We start from the raw sequence: 25,593 nt of genomic DNA, 5'->3' as shown, positions 1-25,593 counted from the left end.
TTGTTGTTTTCAGTTCTAGGATGGTAATTCCATTGCCTATGGGCTTTAAAATGTATTGATTATAGATATTCTATAGTGCCTATCTTCAGATCCACATTTGAGATTCTTAAAGTCACATTGCTGCTGGTTGTGATATCACTTTCCTTTTTCTGGTCGGGTATGTTAATATTTTACTATGTACTAGATATTTGGAGTGATGTATTAGAAAGACTTTTATCATCCCTGAAGAATTTTGGGTATTGTTTTCTCTTTTTTTAAAATTTTTATTAATTTTTTCTTGTTACATCTCAATGGTTATCCCATCCCTTGTATCCTCCCATTCTTCCCTCCCTCCCATTTTCCCCCTATTCCCCTCCCCTATGACTGTTCCTGAGGAGGATTTCCTCCCCCTGTATATGTTCATAGGGTATCAAGTCTCTTCTTGGTAGCCTGCTGTCCTTCCTCTGAGTGCCACCAGGTCTCCCCCTCCAGGGGACATGGTCAAATATGAGGCACCAGAGTATGTGTGAAAGTCATACTCCACTCTCCACTCAACTGTGGAGAATGTTCTGCCCATTGGCTAGATCTGGGTAGGGGTTTAAAGCTTACCGCCTGTATTGTCCTTGGCTGGTGCCTTAGTTTGAGTGGGACCCCGGGCCCAAATCTGCCTATCATAATGTTCTACTTGTAGGTTTCTAGGACCCTCTGGATCCTTCTACTTTTCTAATCTCCCATGCTTCTCTCATTTAGAGTCCCAATAGGATGTCCTCCCCTCTGTCCCAGTTTCCTGGTAAGTGAAGGCTTTCGTGGGACATGCTCCTTGGGCTAGGCTGCAGATATAAGTGAGTATATACCATTTGAGTCTATCTGCTTCTGGGTTAACTCACTCATTATGATCATTTCTAGCTCAATCTATTTGTCCACAAATTTCGAGAATTCCTTGTTTTTAATAGCTGAGTAGTATTCCATAGTGTATATGTACCACAGTTTCTTTAGCCATTCTTCTACCAGATATGAATCCACACACATATGGTCACTTGATTTTTGACAAAGAAGCCAAATCCATTCAATGGAAAAAGGATAGCATCTTCAACAAATGGTGCTGGTCTAACTGGAGGTCTATGTGTAAAAAAATGCAACTGGCCCCATATTTGTCACCTTGCACAAAACTCAAATCCAAGTGGATTAAAGACCTCAACATAAAACCAGAGACACTAAGTCACTTAGAAGAAAAAGTGGGGAAGAGCCTGGAACATATTGGCACGGGAGACAACCTCCTGAACAGAACACCAACGGCCCAGGCCTTAATGTCAACCATTAATAAATGGGACCTCATGAGGCTGAGAAGCTTCTGTAAGGCAGGAGACACTGTCAAGAGAACAAAGCGACAGCCTACAGACTGGAAAAAGATCTTCACCAACCCTTCATCTGACAAAGGTCTAATATCCAAAATATATAAAGACCTCAAGAAATTAAACACCACCAAACCAAATAACCCAATTGAGAAATGGGGCTTGGAACTAAACAGAGAATTCTCAACAGAGGAGTACCAAATGGCTGAGAAACACTTAAAGAAAATGCTCAACCTCCTTAGTCATCAGGGAAATGCAAATCAAAACAACTCTGAGATTCCATCTTACACCCATCAGAATGGCTAAGATCAAAAATTCAAGCGACACCACATGCTGACGAGGATGTGGGGAGAGAGGAACACTCCTTCATTGCTAGTGGGAATGCAAACTAGTACAGCCACTTTGGAAATCTATCTGGTGCTATCTCAGAAAACTGGGAATAGTGCTTCCTTAAGACCCAGCTATTCCACTCCTTGGAATATACCCAGAAGATGCTCCAACACACAACAAGAAAATTTACTCAACCATGTTCATAGCAGCTTTATTCATAATAGCCAGAACATGGAAACAGTCTAAGTGTCCCTCAGTAGAAGAATGGGTTTTGTTTTCTTAAGCACTTTAATTACTCACATATTACCTAGAGTAGTAGGCAGAAACTTGGTTTTATGTATTAGATTACTTCATGTTTTCCCATTATTTTCATGACTGAAATTTTATTCCTAAATAATGGCAATTTTGGAGACTCAGTGGAAAGCCCGATACATTTACTACTACTACATGAATGGACTTGAAACAAACTCTAAGTCCAGGTGCTAAATTCCACATTGTAGGCAACTGTTCAAACTTATTTTTTATTTAATTTTATTTTATTTTAAACTTTTAGTCTCTAGCCATAGCAACATTTTATGTTGCTGTAAAAAAAAAAAAAAAAAAAAAAAAAAAAAAAAAAAAAAAAAAAAACCCACAAAAGTAACTTAAGGGAGAAAAGGTTTACAATTTAAGAGTATTTTCCATCATGGTCAATAAGTCCTTGAGGTAGAAGCTTGCAGTACCTGATGCCGTTTCATCCACAGTGAGGGGCTAGAGAACATGAATTCCCTCTTTCAACTAGCTGCTTCTTTTTTGTGCAATCCAGGACCTAAGGGCAGAGAACGGTACTACCTTCCTTAGAAGGAATCTTCCTCTAACCAAACTCAATCAAACTAATTGACATAATCCCTCACAGGCACGACCAGAGGCTGAGCCAAACTAAATAGTCCCTCCAAATGCATCTGGAGGCTTGTCGCCTAGATGACTCTATATCCTGTCAAGCTAACGCGCAGTACTAACCATTCATTTAAAGGGAGTTTATTCTTAGAGTTTGAGTATCTGTGATTGCTCACTTCTTTCTGAAATTTCAGGTACCCTGGAAGCATCAACATTCATGCTTTGATTCATCCGGCCAAGAAAACAGCAGATTTCTGCTGAAGTTCTGCTAGAGAAAGCTGTATGCCTCACGGCCTGCAGGTCTCATAGAACAATCCACTCTTCCTTTGAAGGATGGTCCTTTTCTATCTTTTGCTTGTTTTCAGCCACTTGTCTTTAAGCAGAATTTAAAAATTGTCGTTTTCACAACTTCTGTTTGCAAAAGAGTTTGATACAAACTGGTTTGCCTTAATTTAAAGCTTTGTTTCAAAATTTGGCATTGCATTTGTTTTTTTTTTTTTTCTTTCCCTGTGAGAAGTGCTTGTAAATTCCCCATTCAGCTGCTTTCAATGGCTGAGTCTGAGTTTGTGGATAACTGTTATATGAACAACCTCAGTTCTATAGAGGGTCACAAAATCTAAGTCTAATTCACTTTAATTCTCTCTTTTGCCTACCAAGCAGAGCTTACATTATTCTCTCACATGTAATTTTACAAATAGCTTAGAATAAATCATAATGGATTTGATGCTGAGCTCAGTCATAGGTATACACTATAGTTGAGGTATGGTTAAGTGTATCCCCCAGTTTTTCATATGGTGGTGTCAGAGGCCATGTAAGAAAAGCTGTAACATGAAAGTGAGCCTCCTGCAGGTGCCTACCATTTTGCATGGCTGTGATGAGTGTGCCCTAGAGAGGCATGGGCCCCAGGGATTTTGTCTCCAGATTACTTCTTGCTGTTGATATGCCTTTCCATGCTTGTCATGGCTGTATTTCTCATATATCTAGCATGGTGTAACTGGATGTGAGGAAATCTTCTCTGCCAATGGTTTGGTGTGATTGCTTTCTGAGTATTAGCCCACTTTGTTTGGCAAACTTCCTGCAGATCAGTATGACAATTTACTTTCATGAAATAATGATGTTTAGATGAATTGATTTTTATAATTTATGATAATAGTTTTATAGAATACCTGATTTGATTCAAGTAATTTTAAGCCTTCCTGTAGAGTAGGAAAAAAGCTATAATAAGAGTTTAGTAAGCTTTCATGTGTCACAAGCATGTAAGTTGCAGTAGGAAGAAAATTAAGCTTGGGACAAATTTATGACCTAGGAAAACTTCACTGTAGGTTAGGTCCAGGGATGAGATCACAGAGCTTGCTATGCACCATAATAAGTAAAGCATGAATGGGAGCTGTGACCCTGTTATGAGTATAAGAACAAAGAATAGATGGTTATCCATGAATAGATACAGAAGACTTCAAAGTAAGATGTAAGACAGACGACCTGTTCCTTGGTAAACAACAACAACCAACAAGAAAACTTGTTAGCCCATAACGCTAAAGACTGCTGCTTTGATCTTATAATAGCTTGCAGAAGGGAAGACAGATAAAACTATTGCTTTAAACTTATAATGAACTTCTGAAATCTTTCTATTAAACAGAGACAAAGAATCGTTAGTCAGGTGTGGGTTTTAATAGAAAGATATGAAGTCAATAATGGTACAGTAACTCCCTTTTGTCTAATAGTTTCATTGTTTTTGTGATAATTGCTTTTATGGCTATGTGATATTTTTTTCTTAGAATGTATAAAAGCCTAAGAACAAAAATAAAAGTTGTTGGAGCCTGTTTTGCTTTGAGTGTTTGTATAATGTGTGATTCTTTCTATGTTTTTCTTTCTTGCTAGCTGGCCCTCGAAGAGTTAAGAGTCCAGAGCGTTCAGAGTCTCTCACCAGTCACAGAGAACACTGGCCCCAGATAATTAAGTTTTGTGCCCTAGAGAAAAGGCTGCTGAGTGGTTAATTGCCTACTCTATGCTCACTTTCCCAGTACCACCTGACCTGTTGATACTGGCCTTCAGCATGTTGGAAACTCCATTCTCAGTGGGACAATGTTGGGAGGTTGATATTTAAGAGTTATAGCTTAGTGAGAGGTGGCTAGCTAATTGTAGGTGCTATCCTTAGAAGGGATTTGGAAAACCCCAAATGTCTGTCTGGATTTCTGCTTTGTGACATAACCACTTTATCCTACATGTAACTTACCATGAACCACAGTGGGAGAGCCAGGTGTTATTCTGTTTAGACTTCCAGCCTTGAAAACTGTGTTCTAAACAAACTCCTTTTCTTTATAAGATCAGCCTGGTTCAGCTATTTTTCTACAATCACACGCAATTAATACATATGCTATTAACTTATATAGTTTTCAGTTTAATTTCTTTAGTTAAATATTCTCAAATCTGTAAGTTGAGGAGATGGTTTGGCCTTGATAACAACAAATAATGCCTCATAAGCATGTTTTTCTGCTAAAAAATTTCTTTTCACCCCATCACTGGTAAATAACAGATAATATTATCAATATATAAAGCATTACCTGGACTTTGTTCATCTCCAGTTTATTCTTTTCATTGGCACTCTGGTCTTGTTTGCTTGCTCCCTTCTTTTGAGGGCCTTTTCCAAAGAAAATGTAATTTACAAAAGCGTACTCCAGTAGAGCCAGGAACACAAACACAAAACAACCCATGAGATAGATGTCGATTGCTTTGACATAGGGGATCTTTGGCAGAGTCTCCCTGAGGTGAGTGCTGATGGTTGTCATTGTCAGCACCGTGGTGATTCCTGTGAATAGAAAACGGAAGCTTAGCTGAAGGCACCTCTGTGATGTTGTGTTTGCCAAAGCCAGGAAGACAGACGCCATCTACCCTGTAATGTGCTGCAACAACGGCAATAGCATGATAGACTGCTGGACTAAAGTTCAACCAGCCTGTTGCTGAAGTGCACATATTTCTAAAGACAAAATGACAGGCTTTCTCTAGATTCCATTATTAAGACATGACATAGAATGCACACATAATGGAGGGCTGATGGAAATTTAAACTACACATGTGTAAGAAAAAGGCAGTAAAAGGCAGAACAAAATCCCAGTTAAAAACATTGTGAGAAGTGTCTGATCTTCATGTATGCATTGTGTTATGCATGCATAACACACACACACACACACACACACACACACACAAAACGTAAAATGTTCCCTTGAAATCCCACTGCCTACTCTCTGTTGTGTAGCTACAGCCTTCCTTTCCCTTTTTTCCATTTCTCAGCCATTTTTTCAAGAATCTACTTTGTGACCTTCATCTCTACAGCAGCACCTACTAGACTCAACGTTGTTGACCAGTTTGCTGGTAACTGATATAATCTCATGGAGTCTACAACACATCTCACTGCAAATTCATTTTACATTTTACCACTTGTGTGGTATTGCCAAAAGAGGAGACATTTAAGAAAGTTTGTGATTTGCATCAAGCATTCTCTATATACAACAGTATATATAATTATATATAATATAAATTCTATATTTATAACATACACTATATATTTATAACATATAATAAAAATTATATGTGTATATATATGTGCTTTGCAAATAGGCACTTATAGAGAACAAAGTGTACAAACTAGTGAGTTTTTTCCCTGATGTAGATTGGATATATTCCAGAGTTTTCTTTACCTTTAGCATATGCACAGGGTTATATTTACATTAAATAGTATGCTGAAGATGCATATAAAATATAAGCAATATACTTGACCGTGTTCCTTATACTTAGAACGTCCTAAAATTGATATGAAGTTGTTAGCACTTGACTTTGCAAGTCTTATGTACTCAGCCAATAAAAGTTCTGGTATATGGATTAGTCTCTGTGTGATGATATATATATTTGTCAATTAATCCAACTGAGTAATTTCAGAAGAGACAATATGTAATATGTTGTCTTAGCCAGATGTAAGGCTTCCCTCCTTGCCCTCATCTCTCTTTGAAACTGGAGTGATACCTAAAATGTGTGTGAGTATTAAATAATGAAGTAGACCTGCACATGGCTAGATCATCAGACATATTTTACACATTCTAAATTTCCAAAGAACATTTACAGTCTTAAATATAGCTTTCTAGTTTTCAGGAATTAACTCCACCATGGTGAATTGTTTGTGCCTTCTTGAATATGATGAGCTCTATTTAGCTCTCTCTGTATTTATTTTAAAATAATGAGTTACAAGTGTTACAATTTCCACAGTCAAAAGCAGGGAATAAAGAGGAAGTCACCACAAATTTGGAAAAAATACAGTGCAATGAGATTCTAACAAGCAATCTTCAAAACATTTATACAACGGGAAACGTATCCCAATATTTTTTGGTCAAGTGCTAAAATATATTGCATTCATAAAGCACTCTTTTTTTAATCAATTTGTTCTTATTACATTTCAATGGTTATCCCATCCCTTGTATCCTCCCATTCCTCTCTCCTTCCCATTTTCCCCTTACTCCCCTCCCCTATCACTGTGACTGAGGGGGACCTCCTCCCCCTTTATATGCTCATAGGGTATCAAGTCTCTTCTTGGTAGCCTGCTATGCTTCCTCTGAGTGCCACCTGGTCTCCCCATCCAGGGGATGTGGTCAAATATGAGTGTTTTGTTTTTAAGCATCCTATTGCAGTTTAATTCTTTTACCTGCCACCTGAGAGGTCTTGCTTTTGATCCTAAATATTGTCTCTTTGTTCAAAGGCCTGATTTACTAGCTGTGAAAAAACTGGGAATGTGTTACCTAGAGCAACTCTCGCTGCAGATGCATCATAGTTGATCCAAAATGACACCCAGGAAAGAATTGTAATCAGTGTTGAAGGCATGTAGGTCTGCAAGATGAAGTAACCAATGTTTCTCTTTAGACGAAAACTTAGTGATAGTCGTGGATATGCCCCTGGGTTTGAGAGACAGAGGGGGAGGGGAGGGGAAATCATTTGATTAGAATCACCATCCACCATTTCTCTTTCATACATGCATAGATTATTAGGGAAGAAATTTCTTCACCTGTTGTGAACTCCACCTTCTTGGAAACCATCTTGTAGTCAACAATTGAAAACTGGGGTAGCTCAATTTTATTGACCCCAGTTACTGCTCCCTCTCCTCCATTCCAGTAAAACTCGATGTCATCAGTGGTATAGCCATCTGAAGTGAAGAAGCACAACCTGGTCATACAGAGCACAGTTGGTCTAGATTTGTTCTGAAGACAGTTGTACAGCCAAAGGGAGGATTCACAGCACATTAGGAAAAAGAGTCTCATTTTGAACTTGAATATCAGATAGCCGTTACATTGAGTGCTACTTCTAATGGGTTAGGAGTGGCTACATTGAGGAAAGAGTTGCATCTGGCTTTAGTTAGTGTAAGCTCCCTGGTCCTTTATTATTTCGTATTACTGCCACAAATTTGGTTTTATTGTATCTATGGATGGGCTTTTTTTTTTTTTTTTTTTTTTTTTTTTTTGCAAAAAAAAAGGATAGTTGCATTCCAGGGCTCAAGAAGTGACTTTAGGTTATGCATTATCTAAGAACAAAAACAGAATGAAAGAATAAACAGTTATTAAAAGGAGAGCATAAGTGATAACAAAATGGAGTATAGCAAAAGATCAAATCTTTAATAAATGATCAAGGCATTTAAAAATAAATACAAGTATCATTTAGAAAACTAACTAGGCTTATATTCTTTCATTATAGCCACTACTATTATAGGTAACATACAGGTAAAATCTCAGGAATTACATAATTCTTGATTACACTAGCTGATTCATGAATTATTGATCTCTTTGAATATATAAAGGTGGCTTTCAATGTCACTGGAATCCAGAAAAGACTGAAGACAATTAAGGTATGCTCCTGACTTTGGCATAAAAGGTCCTATGCTCATGGCTTATTCTTTTCCTTCTGGTCTGTCCCCATTTGCTAGTGGCTTAGCTGAGTCACAGTTGTGCATGTAAGAGTGAACTGTATAATCAGAGTAATGCTTGTATATGTTTTAAAATTCTAAAAATAATTTGGCTCATTTAAAATTCATTTTTACTAGTTAAACTTAGTTGACTTTTCAATTTTCTTTTTATATTATCCTCAAATAAAAAAGCATTATTTTTTATTAGAGTTGCTGACACATGTTTTAAAGATAAGCCTATGAGCTCTTTGTAGTGTGCATCATGCTGGCCTACTTTTGATTAAAGCAGTTACATCACTTACTTCTTCCAAGATATGGTTTTTAAAAGTTTAAAATTTGGGAGATAAATGTAAGTGTCAGAGAATTGCACCAATTAACTTCTTCAAGAATGAAATAAAATTTAGGCATTCTCCTGGTGTCCCCCTTTTTGATGTGTGTGGATGGGAAAATATTGTCTTAATTTTATTTCTTAAAATAATAAAAATTCTTCTTCAAACAAATTTTTAAAAAATCTTATTTCAGAATTTATAGAACGATTGCTGTTTTACATTTAATGCCCTATAAAATTACCATTTATCTCAATATATTCTAATATATTTCTCATTATGCCATCATCTATTAAACAAGTTTGCTTATCTCCAAAGAATAATTTCCATATGAAATAATTAATCTACAATGTTTTTACTGTTACATTTAAACATTGCTTCTGAGAGGCTACATCATCATCTTTACCCATTTAGATTAACACAATCTACCTGGGACTAATTGATGTATTGGGGACTTATGGGTTTGAATGTGTGATACTGATGTTTAACGTTGTCTTGAGTATCTGATAGGAGTCAATGAAAAGCTCTATAGAAGATACATACATAGATAGATGGGTGATGGATGAATAGAAGAATATATATTGGTAGCTAGGTAGATAGATGATAGATAAATAGATGACAGGTAGATGAGTGATGGGATGGATGAAGACACAGGTAAATATGTGTGATGGATGGATAGATAGGTAATGCATAGATGGATAGATAGATGATAGGTATGTAGGAGATGAATAGACAAATGGGTATTGTACAGAAGGATAAGCAAGTGGTGGACGGATAGATAGATTGGTGATGGCCAGATGGATAGACGTACAGATCATGAATAAATGGAGAAATAGGTAATTATGTAGTAGGTAGGTAGGAAGGTAGATGGATGATGGATGGATAGGTAGGTGGGTGGTGGATGGGTACCTGATGGATATATGAGTGAATAGATTGGTGATAGATAGATGAATAGGTAGATATATGGTGGATGGATACATAGATGAGTAATAGATGGAGAGATGAAGAGATAAGTGATAGATGGATAGACAGACAGACAGACATACAGAGAGATGCATAGAAAAACACATAGATGGATAATCTCCGTATCCAGAAATAAAAAAGTTGGCTTGCTGTATGCTTGCTAAATTAACAAGGTGATAGATTTCAGCCTCCAGCTATTGCTTTAGTTATAAGAATCTGGGGCAAAAATTCCAGCAGTGAGAGCACAAATTCAAGCTGTGAGAGTACAGATGGTTGGTAGTTTGGGTTAAGACAGGAGAAGGGAGTAGGTGAATCAAACTGTCAGCTCTACTAGCTCCTACATCTGGGTAGCAGCAATAACACTAAATAAAACTGGGATGTGACAACCAGCCAAAGCAGATTTTAATTTTTACATTAGTTCTCTGTTATGTAAAATTTCCTTTCTCACAGTCTAGGTGGCCCATTAGCCATGTACTGGGTATATTAAATGGAAAATTGTAAACATAAACATTTCGTGAGATTGAAACTATACATCATTCTTAGCAGTGCTATGAAATCCCATGCTCACCCGCTTTAGCTCACCCAAGATGTGAAAGACCTCTTTGTTCAGCACATCCTTGCTAAGCTATTTATGGTTCCCACCCATCTGCCATACGGCAGTAATGGCAGTCAGTCATCTGACCAACTGTTTCAGTACTGTAGTACTCACGTTTAAGCAACCCTTCTTGATTGTGAAACTATATTGATATAGAAAATATAAAAATATCTAATGTTTATTATTAAATACCTATAATTATAATGGTGGTACTATCTTAGTTAGTTAAGACACAAATACTGTGGAAGCCGAGCCATTGTGGTTTCATCTTGTCACTAGACTTCATCTTAGACCTGTCCTCAAGGTCACCCCAATTACTGGAAAAGCCACAAACTATTCCAGGAAAAGAACTACCTTAGGCCTGAGCCAATCAGGGGACAGCAGGAGAGTACCTAATGTCCCCAGATGTTATCGGTAGCTTGCTCAAGCATTTCGTGGTCAAACTCAACCAATCTCCTAGCACCAACCCACCCTCGCTAAATGTCAACCAATCCTGTAACTGCCAAACTGGAAACTCCTGTTCCTTGCTGTAACCACAATAAAAACCCTGCCTAACGACGGCTCTGGTTCTCAGTGCTTCTCTGCTGCTGCGCTGGTGAGGTTTGAGGGCCCTCAAGCTGGAGCTTGAATAAAGGCTTTTTGCTTTTGCACTTGACCTCATACACCTGGTAGTCTCTCGCGAGTTCGTGATCTGGGCACAGCAATACCTGTTGTATTTTAGAATAGCCTCATTTTACCTGGGACTGGGCAGATATTAACCATCTAAACTATACTTATCACTTTTCGGCCCCCATCCCAAGCCATCTGCGTTGATCACTCCTATTTGGCCTATTTCTCTCCATGCACACCGATCCATACATGTGTTTCTCTCCACACTAACCCATCATAACTTCTACTTCTTCCTATTCCTGTACCAGTCCCCCCTCTCTCTGTCTCCCTCCCCCCTCTCTTTCCATCTCTCTCTTTTCTGACAAATCCAAAGCGTCAGCATTTTTTATTAACCAATCAACTTTAAATAGGTAGAGCAAGGTTTACATAAGGACAGCTGTATGTAGAAATGTGCTCATTTGGGCAGCAACTAGATCTTGGGGACCAGTAACTAGCATTAAAATACATAGCTCCAGACCAACCCCCAACAATTTCCCTTTTCTGTCTAAATAAAAAGGCCATTTTAAAATATAATATCATACAGTAAAAGAACAATTATGAAACAATTATAAAAACCAATATAAACTGCCCGTTTCACATGGAAGAAGGGTAGGGCTAAGATAGACACAGAAAAAGTAGAAACCCAGGTACAAGATTCCTAGGGTGTGCTTGAGCACTAAAGATAGAATGGAATTTATATAAAGTTTATTTTAAAAAGTAATGTCATTGCTGCTGCTCTGGGCAGCCTGTTTATCTCCCTCATGGGGGAATAGGTGGTGGTTTGGCCTGATGCAACAGGTGCCCAGGGGCCCAGAAGAGGATCTTTGCATCTATACAGCCTTGTTTTGATTTCAACATGATAATGATCACATGCCATTCTTCATATGGCATAAATGAAGATTTACAGATGTTTTTCTCTTGTTCATACAAAGAGCATAAAACATCATTAACTGATCTGTGCATCATGTACATCTCAGGCCTTTATTATTTTAGAACTATGTATTACTTGTAAGAAATTATATGATTTCAGAACAGGACACTGGTGATGTGGATCACACCTTACAAGGTTCATCCTCCAGGATGCTGAGGCTGACACATTTATTCCAGCACCCTGCATGTTCCAGCCACAGCTACTTCAGTTAGTATTCCTTTAAAACCTGCTCCTAGGACAGCTTCACATAAAACTTCTGGTCTCAGTTGGCCCAGCATTTCAATTTTTGTTCCAAACAGAACTACTTCTTGTTCTTCTTCTTGGTTTTGTTCTTGTTCTTTTTGTTCTTCTTCTTCTAGATTTATTTATTTACTATGTATACAGTGCTCTGCCTGCATGTATGCCTGCATGCCAGAAGAGGGCATTAGATAACATTATAGATGGTTGTAAATCACCGTATGGCTGCTGGGAATTGAACTCAGAAACTCCAGTAAAGCAGACACTTCTCTTTCCAGTTCTCTATCCAGCCCCCAAACCGACTTCTATTAAGCCTGAAATTTAAACATTTAGAGCCTGGACCACAAATGTTATTGCTAGCTTGCTTAACCATTTTTCCCAATTTTATTTGGGCCCCCAAAAAGAGATGCTACTCCACAAAAACCAGCAGGAAGTAACCTGAGGAGAACGATACCCAACGTCCCTTAAAGGAGATTGGGTAGGCTTTTGTTTTTGTTTTTCTTGGGGTATGGAAGATTACTTTCATTAGGAGATGGTTGTAAGTTTTAAATGGTATCATTCAGAGAGAAAAATAAGTTATTAAAACTTAGACTCAGGGAATTTTCTTTTTTATTTTTACTTTTTCTATATTTCTTTATTAGGTAAGGAGAACAGGGTTGAAAAGAAAGAAGGGGAAATATAGAAATATCTTATAGGACTAATAAGACTAAAGGCAGATTATTGTATCTACTTTTCAACTTAGAAATATTATATTTAAAAAGGGGTTATTCTGGTACATTGGTATAAATTTTGGTATATTCGTACAAATTCAAGGCTACTTTGTTACACACACACACACACACACACACACACACACACAGACACACACAATTTCTATTCTGGTATGAACAATTTTACCCATAAAACTTATTTATAATACAAGGTTTACTTCCAGTACTTTAAAAGATGCTATTACAAATTGTTTAGGATAATAAAATAATTCAAGTTAATTGTTATTTGACCAATTCATGGTCGTGTCTAGTCTAATTTACCACAGGAATATACATCCTCAGTTTATCAGACAGCTATTATTAATAGAAAGATAGATTATGGAAAAATGAATAGATAGATAAAGGCTTCAAAAACCTCAGAGGCCTATAGAATATGGCAATTCAGGATTTTTTTTTATTATTATTATCAGTTTTCTTTGACAACAAGACAGATCAATTCCTGGCAGCACCCAGACTAATTTAAAGATGATGAGCATCAAAGAACCTCCATATGGAGATGGCTTCAAATGCGGCAAGTTAGCCACCAGGGCAAAAAAAAAAAAAAAAAAAAAAAAAATGTCCTTATTTCTATTGTAGACAGAATTCTGCCTAAAATGGGCAAGCTTGGATACAGGCTGAGTCGACTGCTGAGCTCTGCCAACTCAGGGTAAGCAATTCCTTAATAGTTCCTGATTTACAATTATGTCTGTCAGATATACTGGGCCGAAGGCTGAAGATGATACTCCAAAGTTTTGGGGTGGCTGTCCAGACAGTGAACTGTTTCCGTCATGTTTAAATTTTGGAAGTTGCTAACCTGCACTTCCTGTTTACTCAGCTAATTAATTTTAATCCTTCTCAAGTCTCTGATGGGGTTGAAGATCAAATAGTTATAGTTTTAGAATTAAGCTTAGTTTCTTAGGAGTTAAGAAGAAGACGTTTTAAAGTCTAGATAGATGTTTTTAGGCTGATAGATACAAGATATAATAGAGAACAATTTAAATATAAAACTTTAGACTTACCAAGATAGAATAAATAATATTTTCTTCAAGGTTGCCAAATACCTTTTGACTAGACATTATGTATGCAAGTCTTACTTATTGTTTTTCATGATTCTTTCATAATTGTTCTTACTATAGTTTTAAAATGGCCTTTTTAATCAGACAGAAAGGGGGAAATGTTGGAGAAAGGCCCAATATTATGTTCAAATGTTGATTTCAGTGCCTTAATATCTGGTTATTGCCCTATCATGGATATTGCTATGACTGTTTACCTATGTCCAGTAACCACAAAGAATATTTCCCAATTACCCTTGATTGGCTAATTAAAGATGCTGAAGCCTATGATGGGGTAGAAGAAAGGGAGGTGAGATTTTAGGTGCCAGGGCTTGGGTTTGAGGGAGGGAAGATAGAGGAAAAAGCAGAAGAGGAAAAAGGATGAGAAGAAGGTGGAGGAACAGAGAAGATAGTGCAGAAAAAGAGGGAGCAGGAGGGGAGGAGCCAGAGAGAAAAGAGTTGCCATGAGGCAAGATAGACAAAGAGCTTGTGGCTGTAAGGACAGACTGATGGAGCAGAAGCTGACCTAGGAGTCATCAGATTGGCAAAGTAACTGGCTTTTATGTGGGAAATTCCCTCCCCCCCCCACATTCCCCCCCCCCCCCCGCGCTGCCCAGGGACTATGTCTTTTATCATTATTTTTATTTAATTAATTTATTCAAATTACATCTAAATTGTTATTCCCTTACTTGTATCCTCCCATTCCTCCCTCCCTCCTGCTTTCACCCTATTCCCCTCCCCTAGATCTGTGACTGAAGGGGACCTCCTCCCCCACCATATGGTCACAGCCTATCAAGTCTCATCCTGGTATCCTGCTTATCCTTTCTCTGAGTGCCACCAGGTCTCCCCACCAAGGGGAAGTGGTCAAATATGGGACACCAGAGTTGATGTCAGAGTCAGTCCCCACTCTGATGAAATTCTGGAGAATGTTCTGTCCATTGGCTAGATCTGAATAGGGATTCAATGTTTACTGCATATATTGTCCTTGGTTGGTGCAGTAGGTTGAGTAGACCCCCTTGGGTCCAGATTCACCTGTCATGATGTTCTTCTTGTAGGTTTCTAGGACCCTCTGGATCCTTCTATTTCCCCGTTCTCTCATACTTCTCTTACCTAAAGTCCCAATAGGAAGTCCTCACCTCTATCCTAATCTCCTAGTAAGTGAAGACTTTCATGGGACATGCCCTTTGGGCTAGTGTCCAATTATAGGTGAGTACATACCATGTGAGTTTTTCTGGGTCTGGCATAACTCACTCAGGATGATCATTTCTAGTTCCATCCATTTGCCCACAGCTATTAAAAACAAGGAATTCCTGAAATTTGTGGACAAATGGATTGATCTAGAAATTATCATAATGAGTGAGTTCACCCAGAAGCAAAAAGAGACAAACGGTATATACTCACTTATATCAAAACACTAGTCCAAAGGATACGTCCCATGAAAAACTTTACTTACCAGGAAAGTGGGTCAGAGGAGAGGACATCCTATCGAGACTTTAGGTGAGAGTAGCATGGGAGAATGGGGAAATAGTAGGATCCACAGGGTCCTGGAAACCTACAAGAAGAAATTTATGACAGGCGGATCTGGGTCCTGGGGTCCTCCTCAAACTAAGGCACCAGCCAAGGAGAATATAGGCAGTAAGCTTCGAACCCCTACCAAGACGTAGCCGATGAACAGGCTATTCTCCACCATTGAGTGGAGAGTGAGATCTGACTCTCACACGAACTCTGGTGTCCCTTTTCTGACCACGTCCCCTGGATGGGAGGCCTGGTGGCACTCAGAGGAAGGATAGCAAGTTACCAAGAAGAGACTCGATATTCTAGGAGCATATATAGGGGGAGGAGGTCTCCCTCACTCACAGACATAGGGGAGGGGAGAAGAGGGGAAGTGGGAGGGAGGGAGGAATGGGAGGAAATAAGGGAAGGGCTAACAATCGAGATGTAATATGAATATATTAAAAAAATAGCTGAGTAGTATTTCATAGTGTAAATGTACCACAGTTTCTTTATCCATTCTTTGACTTAGGGACATTTAGGTTGTTTCCAGGTTCTAGCTATTACAAATAAGGCTGCTATGAACATGGTTGAGCATATGTCCTGTTGTGTGGTGGAGCATCTTCTGGGTATACTCCAAGGAGTGGAATAGCTGGGTCTTGAGGTAGATCTATTCCCAGTTTCCTGAGAAAGCACTAGATTGATTTCCAAAGTGGTTGTACAAGTTTATACTCCCACCAGCAATGAAGAAGTGTTCCCCTTTCTCTACATCCTTGCCAGCATGTGCTGTCACTTGAGTTTTTGATTTTAGCCATTTTCGTGGATGTAAGATGGAATCTCAGAGTCATTTTGATTTGCATTTCTCTGATGACTAAGGATGTTGAGCATTTCTTTAAGTGTTTCTCAGCCATTCGATATTCCTCTGTTGGGAATTTGCTGATTCTGAGCCCCATTTATTAATTGGGTTATTTTGTTTGGTGGTGTTTAATTTTTTGAGCTCTTTATATATTTTGGATATATGTCAGATGTAGGGTTGGTGAGGATCTTTTTCCAGTCTGTAGCCTGTTGCATTGTTCTGTTGACAGTGTCTTCCACCTTACAGAAGCTTCTTAGCTTCATGAGATCACATTTATTGATTGTTGACCTTAGAGCCTTGTCTGTTGGAGTTCTGTTCAAGAAGTTGTCTCCTGTGTGTTCCAGGCTCTTCCCCACTTTTTCTTCTAACAGATTTAATGTGTCTGGTTTTATGTTGAGGTCTTTAATCCACTTGGACTTGAGTTTTCTGCATGGTGACAAATATGGATCTACTTGCATCTTTCTCTATGTAGACGTCCAGTTAGTCCAGCACCATTTGTTGAAGATGCTATCCTGTTTCCTTTGAATAGATTTGGCAGATGACACGATAGTATACATAAGTGACCCTTAAAGTTCCACCAGAGAACTCCTAAGCTGATAAGCATCTTCAGCATAGTGCCTGGATACAAAATTAACTAAAAATAATCAATAGCCTTCCTGTATACAAATGGCAAATGTGCTGAGAAAGAAATTAGGGAAACTACACCCTTCATGATAGCTACAAACAATATAACGTATCTAGGAATAACATTAACCAAGCAAGTAAAAGACTTGTTTGAAAAAAAATTCTGATCTCTGAAGAAGGATATTGAAGAAGATATCAGAATATGGAAAGATCTCCCTCGTTCATTGGATTGGGAGAATTAACATATAAGAATGGCCATCTTACCAAAGGCAATTTATAGATTCAATGCAATCCCTATCAAAATACCTACACAATTTTTAAAGACATTGAAAGATCAATTCTCAATTTCATATGGAGAAACAAAAAAGCCAGAATAGCTAAGGCAATCCTGTACAATAAGAGATCCTCTGGGAGAATCTCCATTCCTGTTCTCAAGCTGTACTATAGAGCAACAGTAATTTTTTTTAACACATTTTTATTGAAAAATAAAATAATTCATATTACATCTCATTTTCTATCCCATCCCATACATCCTCCCATTCCTCCCTCCCTCCCACTTTCACCCCATTCCCCCTTCCCTATGACTGTGACCAAGGGGGACCTCCTCCCCCTGAATATGGTGCTAGGATATCAAATCTCTTCTTGGTAGTCCGCTATCCTTCCTCCAAGTGCCATTGGGCCTCCCCAACAAAGGGACATGGCCAAATATGGGGCACCAGAGATCCTGTGAAAGTCAGTCCCCAGTCTCCACTTAACTGTGGAGAATGTTCTGTTCCTTGGTTAGATCTGGGTAGGGGTTTGATGATGGCTGCACGTTTTGTCCTTGGTTGGTGCCTTTGATCAAGCAGAACCCCTGGGCTCAGATCCACCCATCATAATGTTCCTCTTGTAGATTTCTAGGACCCTCTGGAGCCACCTACTTCCCTATCCCCTATATTTTTCTCACCTAGAGTCTCCATAGGATGTTCTCACCTCTATCCCACTTTCCTGGTAGGTGCAGATTTTCATGGGACCTACCCCTTGGGCTAGTGTCCAGTTATAAGTGAGTACATACCACTTGAGTCTCTCTGCTTCTGGGTTAGTAGAGCAACAGTAATTAAAACAGCATGGTACTGGCACAGCAACAGGCTGGTTGACCAATGGAATCAAACTTTTGAAAACTCAGAAATAACATATAGACACTTGATTATTTTATGTAGGTTTTAAAGGTACTAGGATTGGAATAGTTCATGATATGCCTAACACAGTGCTTACAGCTTAATAATAAATCATAGTCTCTCTGTCAGTCATTGGTGAATTGGTTGGTTAAAGAAAACTGCTACCATAATATTTTATTTCATTAATTAATTTAAAAAGAATAATTTCTACACTATATTCATGTATGCCTGATTATAGTTTGTTATAGTTGTCATTATATATGTTTTACTTAAAATCATTTCTGTTTTATTGTTGTTATTGTTTATTTTTCTTTTGCCTAATTTATGTTCTTGATAAGTAAAGGAAAAACATAGTCTGTATGGAGTTGACTTATACAATGCTTTGGATATCTGTCTGCTGGACTTCTTGAAACACCTCCCTGTGGATGCAAAGGGACTATTGTAGTCAGTGGTCTGGGTCTTTATTTCCAAGCTCACTTCACTTTGTTTAACTAAAGCTCATTACTCAGAGTGCTGTAGGCATTGAGATAATTACTGATGATTTGGTGGAAAAAAGAGAATGTGAACTCACATTTATATAGATGCTGGAGTTCTCGTGGGAGAAATAATGGCATCTGGAGCCAAGCAAAGAAAAGAGGCCTAGAAGCACACTATTATTCAAAGGTTACACAAGAACATTTTGCCACAGAGAGAGAACATCAATTTACTCACACCTAAACAATCTATTTACCAAAGGTTTTCCTTTATGAGCTGGTGATTTCACACAGCATTTCAGTCTGAGCACTCCAATACCAAGGATGTTGTTTCCTAGCAACAACCACAGAGAAGCACTCAGATCTTCCTCTTGGCCCCTGGAGACTTCTTAGTGATGCAGAAAGTACAGGTAAAATTAAGTTGATGTCAACAGATGAATATTCACAGAAATAGCACAGTGTAGAAACATCTGAATATTGGTATCCTTTGCTGTTTGAAATACTTAGATAAATTTTCTACTCTGCAAATAAAAAACTCTACTGTGTCTAATAGAGCTTTAGGAGTGGTCAGATATTGTTTTTAGATGCATTGGATGATGTCAAGGCTTAAACTTCCATCCACAACCAGACAGATGGAAATGTATTTCTTTCTGAGGAGAAACTTTCACACTACAAGTTTCATGGTCTTGATATACTTAGACCAATCCTTAAAATACATTCTTTTTGCATATGGTGATTAGCTCAAGGGTAGACAATGATATAGACTGTTACACTGTGAATGTACCCAGTATGCTTCATGTGTTGGGCACTTGTTTTTCTGAAAACAGTAGTCTTGGGACATAAGAACATTTGGAGGTGAACAATAAGAGCATTAAACAGTAGAGCCGTACTGTTAACTTTATGTGGGCTTTCTTGTAGAGTACTAGTTTGGATCTCTCTCTCTCTCTCTCTCTCTCTCTCTCTCTCTCTGTGTGTGTGTGTGTCTCTCTCTCCCCCCCTCTTATACACACACACACAGAGAGAGAGAGAGAGAGAGAGAGAGAGAGAGAGAGAGAAGAGAGAGAGAGAGAGAGAGAGAGAGAGAGAGAGAGAGAGAGAGAGAGAGAGAGAGAGAGAGGAGAGAGAGAGAGAGAGAGAGAGAGAGAGAGAGAGAGAGACTCACTGTGGAGCTCTGGTTGACCTGGAACTTACTATGTAGACCTAGCTGACCTCACAGTGCTTCACTGCCTCTGCTTCCTGAGTGCTGGGATTAGAGAGGTGCTTGTGAAGCATGTGCTTAAACTTTGTTTGGCTCTTTCGTTCTTCTGTTTGCATCCTGTGCTGCTTTGTCTTCTCCCATACAATAAGGATGGTAAAGCAAGAGCACCCTCACCAACTGCTGGGCCTTTGATTTCAGACTTAACAACTTACAGGCTTGTAAGCCAGGAAAGGTTTTGTTATTTAAAAAACACTCAGTCCACTATTCTTTGCTATAGAAGCACAAAGCAAGCATAGGTCTAAAACAAACAATTCCACTGGTGTGTCTTGGACCAAATTAGTCAGATATGAGTATGTGATATGAGTTGACTTGGAGAACTGTAGGATTCCTGGCTCACAGTTGGCTGAGAAGTCATTTCTCTCTCTTTTAGATGTTACACACAAGAAACCCTGAATAGAGTGATCAATCCACCTAGTAAGAATGTCCTAAATCTCACTCATGATCAACATTTCAACCAGCAGAGTTCTTTACCATTCATCTCTCCAGATCCACGATATTCTCAGGGGTACTATTGACCGTGAGAGTCAGAGTTTAGAAATGTTCTCTCAGTTAAATACAAGCCGATGCAACAATCCACTCAATGTTTGACTCCTGTCAGATAGAGTGGGCATCTAGTGTTTGTGGGCACTCTCCTCATTTTCTCAGGCAGTGGGATTGTTAATTAGAATTTTATATAATGGTTCAACAGTATGTCCTTTGAAAATTACTTTGGGTTGTGTCTTATTGCGTACATGTGTGGATGCACATGTGTGCATGTGCTTGGAAACTAGTGATAGTGTTTTTCAAAAAATACCACCTAATTTTTAGAGTCAAGGTTCTCCCTGGCCTTATAGCTTGCTGGTTTACCTAGATTGATTAGCCAGTAAGCCCATGGGTCTACCAGTTTCTACTGGTGATGAAATTCCAAGCAGCATCGTCATACCTGACTTTCTATGTGGACTCTGGGAATGAAATCAGGTCCTTATTCCTGAACAAGAGGCACTTTACTGGCTGAGCCATCTCTCCATCCCTGAAAATATGTTCTTTTAATAAGAAAGAAAGATATTATCTTATACATTGTCTGTCATCTGATCCTTGTCCACCCCTTGTGTTAACAGAAAATAAACCCAGTAGTTTTTCTATATACTAGAGTCTTCATCTTCAGAGACCTTTCATGTACTTTTCTGTCACTTTTTCTATGTGCTAGTCTTTCCTAGAACATACTTATAGTCTTTTCTGTTCGATAGTTTCTGCTTTGCTTTTATTAGGTCATGCCTGCTTAAAGACTTCTACTTTAGACATGATATTTTTTTCTTTGTGTTGTTTTTATCTTTTTTTCCCAGTAGTCTTGGGGGTTGAACCTAGAGGCTTGAACATGGTAGGCAAATGCTACCCACTGACATTATATTGACTATATTAAGATGCATCTCACATAAAGTATAATTTACATAGATCTAAAAAAATGCTGAAGTGTTACTGGCATGTTAACATAGCATTATTAGTTTTAAAATTATATATTTTAAAAGATATTTTACAATAAGTAATTAAAAACTTTTGAAGAGCTTGTAGAACGTAGACACCGTTGCTTATACTGACTAATGTCTAAATGGTTTGGTTAAAACATTGCCACTGAGGGTTGTTAGTGGAACTGTTAGGATTTCTTCCAGATTTTCATTTGCTTGGAGTGTATCAAGATCCACCTAAATTTCCCATTGGTAAGAGTCCTGATATCTTCATTAGGTCTCCTGATTGTGGCTTATCCTGACCTCTAATTGGCTAACTTTTGGTAATTTCTCAAAATGAAATTGAAGGCTGCTGTCACTGGGGCTCACTCTTCAATGGCCTTCATTATCATTTTTCTTGCCTTGTGCTGGTAAAAGTCAGTGGTCTATGCCATCCTGCATGACCCATGCCATTGTTGGTGTGTTTCACTAGTGAAGATTAGATTTTTTAATTCTATTCACTCTTTTGAGTGATTCAGCAGATATCCAATTAGTTTTCTCAATAGTTATTTTTCTCTCTGCTTTGGGCACAAGTGTAAGATATAAGTCAATTTCATTCATTATTTTAGTACACTGAGGTTTTTCTTTGTTGATTTGGATCTTTTTAGTTTCATATTATCATTAAATTTAGAATATATGTCGCTTATTATAAATTTCACTTGATTGAGATGAATTTGGAATGGCAGAGACAAGGAACGAGCCCCTTAACACTCTTCTGGCAATAACCCTCTAGGCTGACATCAAATTTCAAGCGGCATTTTGTGGCGTGGCACCATCATTCATCCATTTAATATTTACCTAATTGTTTTAGCCCCAAGTATGATTTTTTTCTACTTATCACATTTTCTAGGCTCACTTACTTTGAATCCTCATCAAATAAGAGCAAATATGTTTTGACTTTTATTTAGAGAAATGAAGCTGCCTCAATAGATTACTGATTCTGTCCACATCTGGAATCTTGCCCAGACTGAATTGATCTCATCAGTCTACATGTCTGCCAAATTCAGATTTCTAACCTGGAAAAAAAAAAAAAAAAGAATGGTGTCTTTCTTATTATCAACACCAATAGCCATGTGGTATATGAATATCAGGTTTGTGATAAAAAATCGTTCTACCAATTCTCAGCTTTAATAGATGCCAATGTGATCACATTGCAGGCTGTCAAGTAAATGAATATGTCATAAAATTTTTTTGACAAAAGATAGGAATCAAGGTTGGTATATGGTCAAAACTAGCGGTGAAGTAAAAAATAACCAACCACATGGAAATACTAATTATATTAATAAATGTGAATCTTCTGTTTATTTCCAGGAACCTTTCCCCTAAATAAACAGCCCCTACCAGCTACATTTTAGTTGTGTTAACAGTCAAAGGCCAGAACAGTTTGTCTTGGGAAAAAAAATCCATTTTTGCTTCCAAGGTTTTGTGGCATGATAAGAGATAGATTCCTTTGTCCTCTGTTTCTGACACCAACCTTCTAAATTCCCTAAGTGACAAGATCATCTTTTGTTCTAAGGAAATGACTCTTGCCAGCCAATCAGTAAGTAGCTTCAGGATGGGGCAGATTGTCAAAAGACTAAACCTCATGAAAGTCTCAGTCCCACTCCGAATCCCAAAGGGAAGGCATTCTAGAGTTTGTATTAACAATCAATGCACCTTTCCCGCAACTCATACATAATGGTGTCAAGAGAGCTTCTGGGCTGGTAAACACGTCAAGGTGCTAGGAGAAGGCAGGCCTGGAGAGGGTGCGGGCTGTGCACACACTACAACACCTTACTGTTTGCTTTCATCTGACCATTCATGAATTGAACCCTTTACAATTACCATCTAATACAGACTGAACACTTTTTCCTATTCCACTGAACTGCTTTGGCAAATAATACTCAGGGTGCTTGTTTTTGAGAACCACAGGCTGTGTCAGGTTAGACCTGGTATCCATCCTTGCGACCGGCATCTGAATAGAGGGTGGCCCCATGGACTTGGAGCTTTTACAACAATAGAGTCTGAGCAACTCTGGGTTCTAAGTGCCTAGATTGAATTGAGTTGTTAAACGTCTGTTTGATGTCCAATGAGTAGAAGAATTGGTTGGTGTGCAGAAAATTTGCTCCTTTTTAGAAGCATGAGTAAAAACAGTTCACAGTTTTCTGCTTGTGTTAATGGTCACAGAGTGATTTTTTTGAGATAGCTTTGGTCATCTTTTTTATTTGTTTGTTTGTCATTATAGTCTTGAAACCCTATCTAAACATTTAATAAATACTCCTACTTCTTGAACCTTTTCCCTTAAAAATATTATTTGGGGGATAGATGGCAATAAATTGTGACTTATTTTCTGCCATGTTCTGGGTACGATCAACCAAAAGGAATAATTTTCATAGTGATTTAACTCTAATAAAACAAGAACTTGTTGCAAAATTGCTGAGAAATTTGTGCTTGAAATTTAGAGAACCTTATGTTTGATATTTCTGTCATGAGACGGGGAGGGACTTGCCTTTAGATGAGGTCAGGCAGTTACTGTGTGTGATTGGATTACACCTCTGCCAGTAACTTCTGATCTTGTTAAAATCTCTCTGCACCTGGGAATAGGTGTTTTATTGTTAAGAAAAGCCCTTAGTAGAGTTTAAAATGTTCACCTTTTTTGATATATATGAACAGAATTAACTCTTTAAGTAGAGAATTTAAATAAGCTTGTCAATATTGAAATGCTATTTAAAACACGGTTTAAGCATGGGTGTTGTTTGAGAGTGCCTGATCTGGCAGAGCCGATGGCCAAGCTCCGCCAAGACAGGGCACGCAAGTCCTCAACAGTTCCTGCCTCACAAAATGTCTGTCAGAGACACTGGGCCAGAAGGATGAAGAAGATGCTCCAATGTTACAGAGAGTTTTGGATGACTATTCAGGTAGAAAACCGTCTCCGTTATCTCATTTGGAAAGCTACTAACCTGCACTCCTGGAATACTCAGGTATTCAAGTTTATTCCTTCTCAAGTCTCTGATGGAGTTGAAGACCAGGTAGCTTAGTTTTACAATGAAGCTTAGTTGTTTAGGGGTTAATATGTTTTTAGGTCTAGATAGATGTTTTAAGTTGATAATGACAAGATGTGATGGAGATAGGTTTACATTCAGAATTTTAGACTCACCAAGATAGGAAAGAGGTTTTCTTCAAGGTTGTTAAATACAAATAGCCAAAACACTAAGAATGTAAGATTTGTATACTTCCTGATTGTGTCATGGTTCTTCTTGCTACAGGTGGCTATATATATATATATATATATAATGTATATGTAAAAATACCTGGAATTATTAAAGTTGTATGTTAGTACTCTATTGCCAACTTTGGAGAAGAGAGTCATCCTTAATTTTGAGATACATTTGATATTACCAATTTAATTTTATTTTCTAAAGCATAAGATATCCTTGAGGGTAAATGAGACCATGAGCAAGTACAATGGAGGCTCAGGCTGTTATTCAGTAAATCACCATGTTCTGTTCGAAGCATCAGTAGTGATTTTGGCCTGTAGCCATGGATTACTTTTAGATAAAAATTGGAATGATCTAATTTGCATTTTTATTGCCACCTGATTTCCCAAGTGTGGAAACCATTCAGAACTTATTTATATTTTAAATAACTAAAACATTTTAGTATTATTGTTTGTGAGTTTGTCCTCAGGAGCTATTGAGTTTTGTTTTATTTTGATTTTTTCTTTCATTTTAAAGAAATGAAAAAAAAATGAATGAAAATGTGTGTGGTCTGATCTCCACCTTTCTTTCTCCCTGTGCCTCCTTGCCTACCTTGTTTCCTCTTCAACCACTACCACTGTCTATTATATTTCCCCTTCTGAGTGAGATTTGAAACTCTGCTATATTTACAGACAGGAGCCTAATAGAGTTATCCTCAAAGCCAAACACTGAGTGAAACATAGGAAGTCTAGTGGAAAAGTGAGGGGAAAGAGAAAAGGATTTAGAGGTGATGGGAGCTCCACTAGAAGACCAACTGAGCCAACAGACCAGGGCCCAGGGGGGCCTGTGGAGTCTGAAGCACCAAGGACCATGCATGGGCTGGACCTAGGTCCTGTACATAGATGTAGCTATTGGGTAGCTCAGGTTTCATGTAGGTGTCCTAGCAAGAGGAGTGAGGGCTGTCTCTGACATGGACTCTGTTGCCTGACTTTTGATCACCTCCCCCTAATGGGACTGCCTTGCCAGGCCACAAAGGAAGAGGAAAAACTCAGTTCTGATGCGACTTGATGAGGTAGGGGGCTCCCCTTTTATGAGGAATAA

The 25,593-nt window shown here is 38.3% G+C and overlaps 1 protein-coding gene across 1 annotated transcript in view; it reads right to left on the bottom strand.

The window, feature by feature from the left end:
• The window catches only part of Gabrb1 (gamma-aminobutyric acid type A receptor subunit beta1), a 444,703-nt gene that overhangs the window by 19,264 nt on the left and 399,846 nt on the right, over positions 1-25,593 (bottom strand). Inside the window, exons 6-8 of the mRNA XM_051165291.1 lie at positions 7,585-7,722; positions 7,322-7,474; positions 5,099-5,343 (exon numbers count right to left, since the gene is read on the bottom strand). Of these exons, the coding sequence (XP_051021248.1) occupies positions 5,099-5,343; positions 7,322-7,474; positions 7,585-7,722 (536 nt within the window). The remainder of the gene's footprint in view (positions 1-5,098; positions 5,344-7,321; positions 7,475-7,584; positions 7,723-25,593) is intronic.

This window comes from Acomys russatus, chromosome 22 (genome assembly GCF_903995435.1).
Source record: "Acomys russatus chromosome 22, mAcoRus1.1, whole genome shotgun sequence".
Taxonomy (NCBI): Eukaryota; Metazoa; Chordata; class Mammalia; order Rodentia; family Muridae; genus Acomys; species Acomys russatus.
This window is presented reverse-complemented; position numbering and strand designations above follow the sequence as displayed.